Source organism: Drosophila obscura, unplaced genomic scaffold (genome assembly GCF_018151105.1).
Source record: "Drosophila obscura isolate BZ-5 IFL unplaced genomic scaffold, ASM1815110v1 contig_30, whole genome shotgun sequence".
NCBI lineage: Eukaryota > Metazoa > Arthropoda > Insecta > Diptera > Drosophilidae > Drosophila > Drosophila obscura.
The window spans coordinates 896,556-908,416 of NW_024542818.1; the positions used below are offsets into that span (position 1 = coordinate 896,556).

At 46.6% G+C, this 11,861-nt stretch overlaps 1 protein-coding gene across 2 annotated transcripts; it reads right to left on the reverse strand.

Moving 5' to 3' along the window:
- Positions 1–880: 880 nt before the first annotated feature.
- Positions 881–2,270, reverse strand: LOC111074009. Of its 2 annotated transcripts, XR_002607773.2 has the most exons (3): positions 1,684–2,269; positions 1,395–1,618; positions 881–1,172 (listed from the first exon to the last, which is right to left on the reverse strand). XR_002607773.2 is itself a non-coding variant. In XM_022366627.2 (2 exons), the coding sequence occupies exons 1-2, from the start codon at positions 2,126–2,128 to the stop codon at positions 1,461–1,463; spliced, it is 603 nt and encodes a 200-aa protein (XP_022222319.2). In that variant the 5' UTR covers positions 2,129–2,270; the 3' UTR covers positions 1,395–1,460. The 2 variants fall into 2 exon arrangements, 1 of the variants encoding a protein (XP_022222319.2); XM_022366627.2 differs by lacking the exon at positions 881–1,172 and having other exon boundaries at positions 1,684–2,270.
- Positions 2,271–11,861: the final 9,591 nt, after the last annotated feature.

The window sequence follows — 11,861 nt, forward strand, 5'->3', positions numbered from 1 at the left end:
ATATATAAATGATTAAAACCAAAAAACATGGTGGGAACAGATTTTTTAATAAGCCAACTCGATTTACGAGTTGAAAATTTTCTAAAATTAAAAGATATTAGCCCTAAAAACCAAAACAAACAAAAACTACATAAGTAAACCCAATTAATGTCCGCGCGGTTTAGGACTAGCAGACAACAAAAAAACAAAACAAAAAGCAAACAAAAAAAGTTATATACACGAGATGTTCATTGTAAAGTTAGTTAAGGGCTTGAGAACTAAAGAATAAATCAGAGAGTGGAGAAGGATGATGATTCGAACAAATACTAAGTGCATTAAGCGTTGGAGGGGAAGGAAGAGAAAACCATTTACTAGCCTAAAAGTATTCAATTATTAAGTGAACTTAGTTGGAGCGCCTAAAAGAAGTCAAGTTGGTTTTGATGGATGCTACAGATGATGATATTAAGACAACACACCCCCGAAGATGCAATTGTTTCTAAAACAAAAACATACACAAAAAAAAGAGCGCCACACACACACACATACACACTATATATATAATATGTACACACCTAAATTAGGATCGGTATGAGAACATGAGAGAAGAACATCTAGCTACAAAATTGCATATTATATACATACATACATATATATATATATATACATTTATATATACAAGTACACTTTATATATATATTGGGCAAAAACAAAATGTTGTTGTAGTGCAATTACAATTAAGTTTTGTTTTGCCACCAATCCAGAGTAAAACCAACAAAAACAAAAACCAAAACCAAACCGCATATATGTACGATTATATGTATAGCAAAAGGTCAAAAAGTGGGTCAAGATTTTTAAGATGACGAAAGAATAACTGACGACATTGTTTGTAATTCCTTTTACAGGCGATACCAAATACAAAACAAACTAAAACAAGAACATTTTTCAAATAAAAACTAACATCAAATTCAAAAACATTCAAAATGTGCATTCGTTTCTCGTTTCTACGCCAAGGTAAAGTCTGAAGTGGGTTGTGGTGTTTATTTTGCTGTGGGGGGATAGCATTTTGGTCATTCGCTATATCCTACGCAGCATGCGGTCCTTAGAAATTTCAGGAACGTTCTGGAAGTGTTAGCATCGCTGGTACGGCTCTTGGCCTGATTTTCGAGGTGCACAATTAAAGGAGTCGCAAGCTGCTAAGGTTATGCGAGATTCACACTTTATACACTTCAATTTATTGTATGATATTATATCTATACATGCATAATGCATAATTCAACTGTACGCAATTGCAATTGCAGATATAACATTTTATTGGGCGAAATATAAATATAAACATATTTCGCACAATATGTCATATCTGAAATGACGATTGAGTACGTTCTTATGGCTTAATAATAAATGTAATATTAACTTACTATTAATTGTAATTTATCTCTCAGTTTGGCTGTATGCTTCTGTTAAACAAAATAGCTTAGGCTCCGCTATTGAGCATTTTGCGCACGTAGACGACCGCCACCCACTGTGTGAAAGTATGCGTTCAACTTTTCGGTGAACTCTTCGCCGCCCGCATGGCTGCAGTCGTCCCAGGCCTTCACCAGCAGTTCCATTTCGTGGGCGGTGTCCATGTCCTCCAAAGCCACTGTAACACGGAAGGGATAAACTGAAGAGTTGCACTACAGTGAGAATGCACGCACTGCTACTCACTGACTACCATCTCTTTGACCTCCCACTCTGCATCGAAGCGCGAGCGCAGGAACTCGAGAATCTCCAGCACCTGCGGCGTCCTCAGAGTTGGGGTTATCTGAAACTCCGAAAGGATTTCATCGTCCATATACATGCGCGTGCAGCTCAAAAATTGACAGGTCTTGTCCCGGGTAATGCGCAGTTGTTCCAGAATTCGTTTCATCATAGCGATCGGACTGGTTAGACGGTCGTACAGCATGCGAATCTGTTTGTCCGCCGCTCTAAGGGCCCGCTCAGTTGTTAGATGGTTTAAACGATTCTCGGACTCAAAAATGTGCAGCCGTAGGCGCGAAAAATTGTTCATGGCAGCGCGACCACTTCTTATATAATACAGCCAGGACTCTGTCATGTTGCATATATCCACGCAAATTCTCCTGAGATGATATTTGGAAGATTCTACTTGCATTTTGGTAAACTAAAGGCTAAGTCGGGCGGTTGCAAATTAAAATAAAATGAAGTTCGTTCGTTCGTCTAACGACAGTGTGGGACAACGCAAAACTTAAGCTAGGCTACAGTGTTGATAAAGAGATAGCACACTTTATCACAGTATTGTGAGTATTTTTATGAGTCTCTAAAATTTAGATTCTTAATTGATTATTTACGACATTTGTGCCTCTATGTCAGAGAAGTTTCATTTGTGTGTTTATCAGTTATCTATCCCAGGTAAATTCAGGCTCTAGTATGGTGGTTGTCTCTTAAAACTATATATTTTTGCAAGGAAGTTGGAACATATTTATATATACACATACCCTGCCATAATTTGATTATTTGATTCTTTCCTTGGTTTTAAGATTTGCTTAAATACAATCTGAAATCATTTTCAGGAATCCCACCTTATCCAAGAAGAATTGTGTTATTTGCATTTGTGACGTCACAAAAGTCTAACCTAACGGTTAAATATGGCAGGGATGGAGTGAAAAAATACCAAAGCAATGGCTGCACCCGATTACCGATCAGTATCAATCGATTTTAGCAATTAGAAAACGCGCATTAAATTTGTGCATTGTTTTGTGTGCTTCACAAGAGATTCCCACAACTTTCTCTGATCTGCATTAGAATGGTGCCACAACACTGTTGCAACTGTGTTGCCGCGTGATCTGTTGCCCCTTTTGGTAAGCTCCTGGTCTCCATTCCACTCTTTCTTTCTGTCTCTGTCTCTGTCTCCTTTGGCTCCTCGTTGCGTGCCAAATTGATCAAGTGGCCGTGATTAAGCAGCCGACTAGCTCTGGTCGCATTAATTGCGATCATGTTGCCACTTGCCCCGCATCACGCACCCCGCACCCTGGTCGGGGCTGACAATTAGCTGCGTGACGCTTGCCACAACTAGGAAACGATTTTCTTTTGCTTTATTTGTGGGTCGGCGTCGCCAGCATCTGGAGTTCAAGATGTGGAGGGATGGGGGAGCACTGGAGATGCGACTGAAGCTGTAGTTGGGCCTGTCAGGCGGCATGAATTACTGTGCGTTGATTGCCTTTAAGGCCTGATTGCAACAGCAACAGCAGAGCAGCACCAGCCACAAAGCCAAAAAAAAAAAAATAAGAAAAACGTTGCACAAATTGCTGTGCTGGCGTCGGCGGCTGCTGTTCTTTTGAGGCATGCGGCAAACGAGTTCTGGTGGAAGGAGATGAGTGCCCAACTGTATTAATTATCAACAAATCATTTTTGCAGCCCCGAAAGCAGCATTTATCAGCGATTATGCATGGACAAAGGAATCAATGGAGGAGGAGGCGGAGAAGGCCGACTGCAAGTGTCGCACAACATGTGTCTTGTGGATGCCATGTGGAACGCAGGCCAGCGATGGCGATCTTGACGTGAAGCTCTGCACAAATTTGTCAGGCAAGAGGCAGGGGCAGAGCGCTCCAGACTGCAGCCTGCAGCTTGCAGGCTCATGGCGTCGGCTACATGACATGGCATTGATAAGCACAAAAAATTGCATCGCCGCCGTCGCAGCATCGCAATTAAGATATTTTTATGTAAATTAATGAAAACAGTCGGCGAAGAAGGAGGCCACTGCGTAGGCAGGACCGAAAGCAGACGACCACGAATCGGAGTTGGAGACGGAGCTGACTTACGTGCGTGCAACTTACAAATAAGTACAAGAGTCGCCACGATTGGGAAGCGGAGCCAGCCCAATTGTGCATTTTTAATTGGAAAGCGCACAGAACCCATTCCAGGCCCAGGCCTCGGCGAAGGGCACAACGATCCTCTGCTCTGGCAGCAGCCCCACAAAAACTGACGCACCGAAAATTTATTGTTTCATGCGGAATCGAAGCCGATCCACTGCGCGCGGCATTGCTAACAGGCAAAGCCGGGCAACCCGGCAACGAGAACGCGGCACCACCGCATGTCGAATGGCAAGAGCAAACAGCAAAAAGGCCGCAAGGCCTCTGGGCCAAGGAGACGATGCCCGGCCTGGTCGCGCTCTTACTTAGGCATTTATGTCTGGCACTTGACACATTTTGTTATGGCATTTTTCAGCTACCGCGCGCCTCTGACTCCGTTTGACCCAATCAAAATTCCTGGATCTTGCACTTGAATGCGTTTAATTTGTAAGATTTGCCTCGCTTCGAACGGGAAGTGTTGAACTTTATGTTTCACAAAAGCCCCTGACACGAAAGCAGCTGTGGGGGGATGTGGCTTAAGGAACGGCAAGAACTGATTGGATTACGGTGGAAACACACAGAATGTAAGGTAACGTACATATATAATGTATGACTAAACTTTGGAATATGCAAAGACTGAGCGTCTACCATGATTGTTCTTCATTGATTGATTGTTTGTTTTAGAAGGGGAACAACTTAACCAGAAGAGAGCGCTTCGAGAGGTGGGGGCTCCACGAGCGAAACCTATTCACACTGTCCTTCCTTTATATGAGGTATGTATGCACAAATCAAATTTATTTCTTAATTTTAATGAAGACTTTGCTGAGACAGAGAGACAGACTATCCTCAGACGCCTCCAGACTTAATCAAGCATCAACTATTAATTAGTGGCAATATTTGTAATCAAATCCCGCAGACAAATGCTTATGGAGAACATTCTGTAAAAGCCGTGGAAAGTCTCTACCATTTTCTTTCCTGTGAGAAAGAAGCCCCCCTCTCAAGCCCCCCGAACCCATTTCAGATCAGTTAAAAGTTGTTTTGCTTGGGTCCCTCTTTTTTGTTTTTCATTACTCCATTTCGCATTTCGCATTTCCGATTCCCAGTGGAGCCCATCATTTCTGCATTATTAATTCCTTTTGCAGCCTAAGCCAACTTATTTGCCTGCTTATCTACGCAGCACATCCTTTGGTCTGTGCGCACTGCGCACTTAATGGGGATCCCGCTGCCAACTATCCAACTATCTGGAGAATAGGGTGGCCCCTCAGTTGCAGTTGCAGTTGCAGCTGCAGCATGGGCAGGCATGCTGTTGCCGGTAGCGTTTGCTGATCGCTGGACAACCGAAACGAGAGCACCAGAAAGAGAGAGAGAGAGAGAAAGAGAGGAAACCTGCAGGCAGAGAGTCGAGCCGGTCTAGGATGGGTGAACGGGGGACAAGTTGATTTATTCTAATCTGTATAAGCGTTGCTATAATAAAGCAAAAGAGCTTACGGAGTGGAGTGGACAATGCTCGCCAGCGGCTTTTGGCCATGTCCGAAGCTGGGGCCCAAATTGCAGATCAAACTCCATTCGGGGACTGGTTTTAGGTCTCCATCCATGCCAGGCTCCACGAGCATCTATGTGTCTGTGTGTGTGTGTGCCACAGTCAGTTGATTCTGCATTGTAATTGGATTTGAGCCGCCGGTGCAGTCGCAGCTGCGGATTCTAATGACTCAGCAAAGTGGTAGGGAGACAGCGACTGAACTGGAGATCCTGTCCCGTCCTCCGTCCTCTGTCCGCAGTCCTTTCCTGTTCCAGGGACCGGCCCTGTTCCATTGTTCTTGGTTTTGGCCGAGGCCTTAAGCTCAACCTCTCACTGGTACTAATGCACTCCCGGACACCCAAAATGAAGATGCAGCCGCTAATTTATCGACTCTGCGAGACTCCAGAGGAAGCTGCTGCTGCTGCTGCCGACATGCAAAGTGTCGCCCGGTTCGGGTCCCGGGAATGTTATCTCCGCCTCAGCGTTGCTGCGAAGTGTCGCTGCGACGACAACAGGCGTGGCGAGGCGCGGCGCGGCGGCGACGAGAAAGGAACGCTGATAACGAAGGCGGAGGACGCAGCCAAGGCGAAGGCGTCAATGGGTTCGAGTAGAAGCAGCAGTAGCAGCAGTCTGCTCCTTGGCTGCAACACCCACTTGGTTGTTTGGAGTCCTTATCGGTGGTACTCTCTGTTCTGTCCCGCCCTGCCACAACTTTGTTGTAGGCTCTGAGAAGGAGAGAGAGAGAGGAGCGTCTGTTGAAGTCTGGGCAGAGCATCTAAGCATCTGTTGGAACTGTTTTGCATCAAGTTTGGAATTCCGAAAACGAATTTTGAACACTTATTAAATTTTTCTCCTAGTTTTGGCAGCAGCTTTTAATCCTAGAGCTCTCCACAGCCCATAAATTAAACTTTTGGGAATTTTTCTATATTGTTCTTTCTTCTTTCAGATCTTTCAGATATTTTCGCACGTTTAAGGTGCTTCTAGGGGGAATCTTTTTGAACAAAATCCCCACAAAATGGTGAGCTATTCCTTGAATCAAGAATTTCATTTGGCAGGGTATTTCTGATTCTCGTGGACTCTCCCTCAATGGCTTTCGCATTGCGTTTTATTCAAATTTGAACATGTTGCTACACGCAAAGACCAACCAAGTGGGAGGATGAGCAGCAGCAGCAGCAGCAGGAGGAGCAGCAGGTGGTGTGGGCGGGGCGGGGCGGCAGCCAAATCACGTAATGTGCGATGCAAACATTGTTAAAACACTTGTGGCCCGAAGAGAGTGTCGGCCCCCAGCCACTTCTCTTCTCTTTTCTTCTCTGCATTTCACTTCACTTCTCCCTACACTTGATTTTATTTTAGCGCGAATTTGCATTTTCAATTCTCTCCCGCTCCCGCTGCAGCTGCAGCTCCTTGGGCAGAAAGTTGCTGGAAGGAGTAGCAGGAGAAGGAATGGGAAGGGGAACGTGAGTTCCGTACACTACCATGGCCAAAGCAGAAGACTTTGCGTTTATTTAAATTTATTTTCCTAGAATGCCACAAGTCGCCATCTCTGTCGCATCGATGTGCAATTTGTTTGTCGCCTGCAAAAAGACTTCCAAACTGCATCCGTTCCCGGAGTGAGTGTGTCTCTGTCCCAGTGGCTGCCACTGCCGACCCATGCCTCCCTGTCTGTCTCCTGAGTTACCCAGTCCCTCCCCTATCTGTCTCGCTCTCCCGTCTTTCTTCCTCCTGTGCCCCTGACTGTCTGGAAGTAGCCTCCCAGATCTGCCATCCAACTGCGTCTGCGTATGAAAATTAATTGTTGCCACTCGTGACGACGTCGACGACAGCAGGAGCAGCAGCAAAGGCAGCAGTGGCAGTGGCAGCATTGGTAGCGGCAGCAGCAACATTGCAAAACCCAAGTGGGCGGCCGGCAATGAGATGAAATGGGCGGCATATCGCTTAGATTTATGGACCGCTCTGAGCAGACCCCAGAGCCAGTCCCGAAGCCAAAGTCAGGCCATGCAGAGTGTCGCGTGATAAGTCTATAAAATGTACGTTACATTTGTACGTGCAAATGGCAGTGGGACGATTTGCATATTTGCGAAAGTTTTCACCCGTTGCATCGCGTAGGACTTTCATTATGTCCCAGTGGCCGTTGCAGCCACAATCGCCCCACAGAAAACTGCCTTAAAGCCACTCGAGGGTCTGGTGAAAGGCGGCAGCTCCCTGGACAAGCTGGAGACACTTTCTGGTGGTGGTTGCTGGCTGATGGTTGGGGAGTGGGCTGCCTGCCTGCCTGCCTGGCTGCCATGTGGGCTGGACCCATCGGCACATTAACTGTGTTAATTGTATGTCATATGTGGCAATTGTCTGGCAGGTCTCTGTGTCCGCGGTGAAAGGCAGGAAAGTTGCATTGTGGTGTCATGGCCTGCAGGGATTGGCTGGCTAGGTCTGCAGCTCCCGAGAGAAGTTGTGGGCTTTTAGCACTTGTATAAGTAAATAAACAGTATTGATTGATTCCGCATTCAATGGTAATCTGCTGCAAAGACGTAGATGGATGGAGCAATCAGTGGGGAGCAAAAGTGGCGAAAAGAGGGACCACAAAAAAGTGCATGTAATTTTTCATTCTATTTTTAAGTAACTTTCAACTAGATTTTTGCTTTAAAAGGAGAATGGCAAGAAATTCTGGCCAAAAGAGTTTCGAAAATGTTTGAATATTCTGTAAACTTTGCAGCCATGATCCACAAATGTTAATCAATTACTTGACTTCAACTGTCAGCCCAGACTCGCGCCATCTTTATCTTTGAGCACACACAACCAACTCCCTTGACGGCAAGTGCATCTTCTATCTATGCACAAATCCATTCAACAGATTGAAGCTTTGCCTTGCCCCTTGCCCCCTGCTTCTTGCCACATCCCATGTGTCCTTTTGCTGCATTGTTCTGTGTGCCTCTTTGGTTTTTTTTAAGCGCTGCGCTTTGCTCAATCAATTTTTGCTTGATTTACAATTTCAAGTTGATGACATTTCACCAGCAGCAGTCGGAACAGAACAGGAGCTGGAGCAGGAGCAGGAGCAGTTTTGTCACTCCAGCCAGACCAGAGGGAATCTAAGTGAGAGCTGTCAGCCCAGCCATGAGCCATCGAAGCAGGCGGTGCGGAGGACGAGTGCTCCTCGTGACACATTGCTCCATTAATTTGATGGATTGTAAAGTTTTCTGCTTCACTGACTTTGAGCATAAGCGCCCCGAAAAAAGCATTCGAACCCGATGCCGAACCGAAGGGAAAACTGCAAGAAAAAGGAAAGGAAAATTAAAGCACCATCAGATCAGGGGCTGGGGCTAGGTCTGTCAGGGGGGGGGGGTGTGGAATGTTGTAAATTTATGCCTGTGCCCAAGTTGTCGCTTCACTGAATTTGTGTGTTAAATTGTCACCAGCCACACGGCCTCGGGGCTGGGCCAGAGGGTAGACGGGACCAGCCTGACGACAATGATGAGGCTACTGATGGAGATGAGATGATGATGAAAACAGCTCCAGGCCCCAGGCCCAAGCCCGGACCTCACCACCACAACAGTGTGCACAAGTGGTACAGTACGGTGTACGGTGTACGCTGTATCGCTGAAAGGACCTCATTTGCATTGTGGACACGGCCAGTGAATTCTTTCCACGCCTCAGTTCATCTGAAGTTTTTAACCAAATTGGGACAAGCCGGGGACCCAGCTCCTTTTTTTTGTTTTTTTGCTTCATGATAAATAAAGGGACTGACTGAGTCATGTGCAAGAGTAGGTTAAAGAGTTTCTTTTTAATAGGACAAAAGCAGAGTTTGTGTCAATACCATCAACAAATAGGGGATAACCATCAGTCTGGGATCATTAAAGATAATGGGTCTAAATCAGTGAGCACAAAGTTCATAATATCTTTTTGTTCCCTGATATTTCCAGTCCAACAGAGGAGTCAATATGTCCCATAGATATTTCATATTTTCATTCCACGAATTTCCATACTATCCCCCCCCAAAAGTTTCCCCTTCTAACCTCTCTATTCCGCTTTAAAAAACTTTTCCGTTGCCTATGTGGCCTCATAGTTCTCTCTTTTCGAAATGTAAATTGGTTGCCCTTTTTCAGGTTAAAACTCCTTCCAGCGCGCACCGCCAGTTTTTCTAGCGTTTAAAAACGCTTTAAATGCAACATGCCAGCCAGCAAAGCGTTTCCCCTGCGATTTGGCGGCGATTTGCAAGCGTTTATGGCGAGTGCTTTGTTCTGCCAACTAAATATGACAAGCGCTGTGTTGGTGCTGCACCTGGACCCTCCACTCCGCCACTCGCTTTGTGTTTTGGCCTGGTCTGGTCTGCTGGTCAAGATCTCTGGCCAGCTCCAGCTCCAGTTCCAGCTGCCTCTTCTGCCCCTCCGTCCCAGCAATCTAGTTTTGAGCTAGATCTGGCTGATAGGCGATGTTTTGCATAAAATGCAAAGCGACGTGGCCATCGTCATCGTTGGCGGAAATGCGTTTAGAGTCCTTTGAGGGAGCCTCGCTCGCGCCCTCCACTAACAACATGCTGCAGTTGCCACTGGGTTGGGTCTGGTGTGGCACGTACACGGTATTCGAGTGGGTGATACGAGTATTTGGCAGACAGCAGGAGAAGCTTTCCATTTCAGAAACTAGAAATTCTTCCACAATTTCAAAGATAAAAGTCTGGGATATGGTTGAACTCTGATACTATGGTGTATATCCTATATCTACAGGTCTATCACAAATAAACCCCATCCTTCCTGCTATTATGGTGGGGCTTATACCTGATTCATCAGCAATCTTTGAGTTTTCTTGGGGTTAGTATGCATATAAAAGTAAGGGATATCTGCCAAACCTTAACACCCGTAGGGTGACTATGAAGTTTTGTACTGGTTTTTGCAGTTTTGGACCGAGAGCATTGTCTGCCTGCAGCTTCCAGCTCCCGCTGCTGCTCATAGGGAGCTCCGGTAAGGGGCTTTGTTTAATTGCGAGCTGCAGTTTGCCTGCCCGGCTTCCTTTTACGACTCTTCCATCCTCTCGCTTTCGCTCTCTCTCTCTCTCTCTCTCTCGCTCTCCCTGTCAGCTGCATGAATTGTCCCTTGAGGCATATGCACCACGCTGCCTGCAATTGAGAATCGGAGCACGCTTCATGTTGGGCTTCGACTGGGCTTTGGGCCGGGCTTACAAATTCCTATGCCCATGCCCATGCCCATGGCCAGTTCCTGTTGCCGGGCCACGCACAATGCGCGCATAATAATGAGGCGGTGGCAGGAGCAGGCGCAGCGCAGCAACGGCACGAGAAGGCGATGGAGCGGCTGTAAACCGGCTTGACCTGTCTAACACCCCTCTTGGCAGCCGCCCGCACTCCACCTCCTGCGCGGTCCCTCTGCTGAAACAATGCGGGTTCACTTTTCGATCCATATCCTTTGCATTTAATTTTGTCATATGGCTGATTAGTACGCTTCCCTGCGCGGCCATTAGACGGAATGCTAAATCAAGGAAAGGAAAAGTTTTGCCCTCGCCGAAGGATTCACCCTTACCTCACCCAATACTTTCTGCAAAACTTGCCCTCTTTTTGAACGCGTCTTCGAGGGTTTTTGGGGGGTAAGCAGCCGCGCACAGGGCGACTCCTGCTCTAAGGCGATTCTTTTTTTTTCTTTTTTTGTTTGGCTGACCAAAAACTTTGTCCCAGTTAGTCGCCTTTCTCCAGCTACCACTGCCGCTCCCCGCGAGTGTTGGCTAAACCTCTTAACCACAACAAAGGCCCAGCAGCGGTACGGAAAGCCCTGGCAGGAGAAGTTCTGTCGAAAATTGCGCACGAGTGAGCAGAGGTAAAGCTGTCCGCTGTCCGCTCTCAGCTTCTCCCCTCTCAAAGCTAGCATATGCACCTATTCCAACGGTGGATTTGTGCCAGGGTATATTAGGGCAAGGTATGGCACGCACTCATAATATTTAGCTACAATTTGGTGTCAGTTGCGTTTGTGCGTGACAGAAGGCAAAAGCAAGAGAAGGAGAGAGATTGGCACACAAAAAAAGGGACTGAAATTCGCTACCTTATATATAAATGCACCTTGCGCTAGCCCGCAGGCTTTATTCTGGCTTTGGCTCTCCTCTCTTTCTCCGACCGCGCTTTCTTCGCGCTCACCACTCCGCCTCGTCGCTCTCGCAGCTTTCGTGCACTGCATTTCTATTGTTCTTAGCAGAAGAGAGAAGGAGAGAGCGGCAGGCGAAACTGCCAACGGGATAAAGAAATTACAAAAGCAACAACAATGGCATGAGGAAGAGGAGGAAGTGGAAGTGGATGTGGATGTGGAAGAGAGAACAAAGGCATTGCCATCGCGTTGCACTCCTCCTGGTTGGTTGGTTGGTGGTGCACGGGCACGGGCACGGGCACTCCTCGAAATCGTAACGAAGTCGCCGCTGTCGTCGCCGTCGTCGTCTTCGTTGTTTCTGCCACAAAATGAGCGCTTTGTACCTACTTAGATCGCTATAAATTTGGCTTAAGGCAAGAAAAGTGTTTGCCCGAGTCACAGTGG

Excerpts from the sequence above, each read along its gene's own strand:
- LOC111074009 (XM_022366627.2), bottom strand. The coding sequence starts at position 2,128 with ATGCAAGTAGAATCTTCCAAATATCATCTCAGGAGAATTTGCGTGGAT. Across the intron at positions 1,619-1,683 it reads GGTCAAAGAGATGGTAGTCA|TGGCTTTGGAGGACATGGAC; the intron begins GTGAGTAGCAGT and ends TCCGTGTTACAG.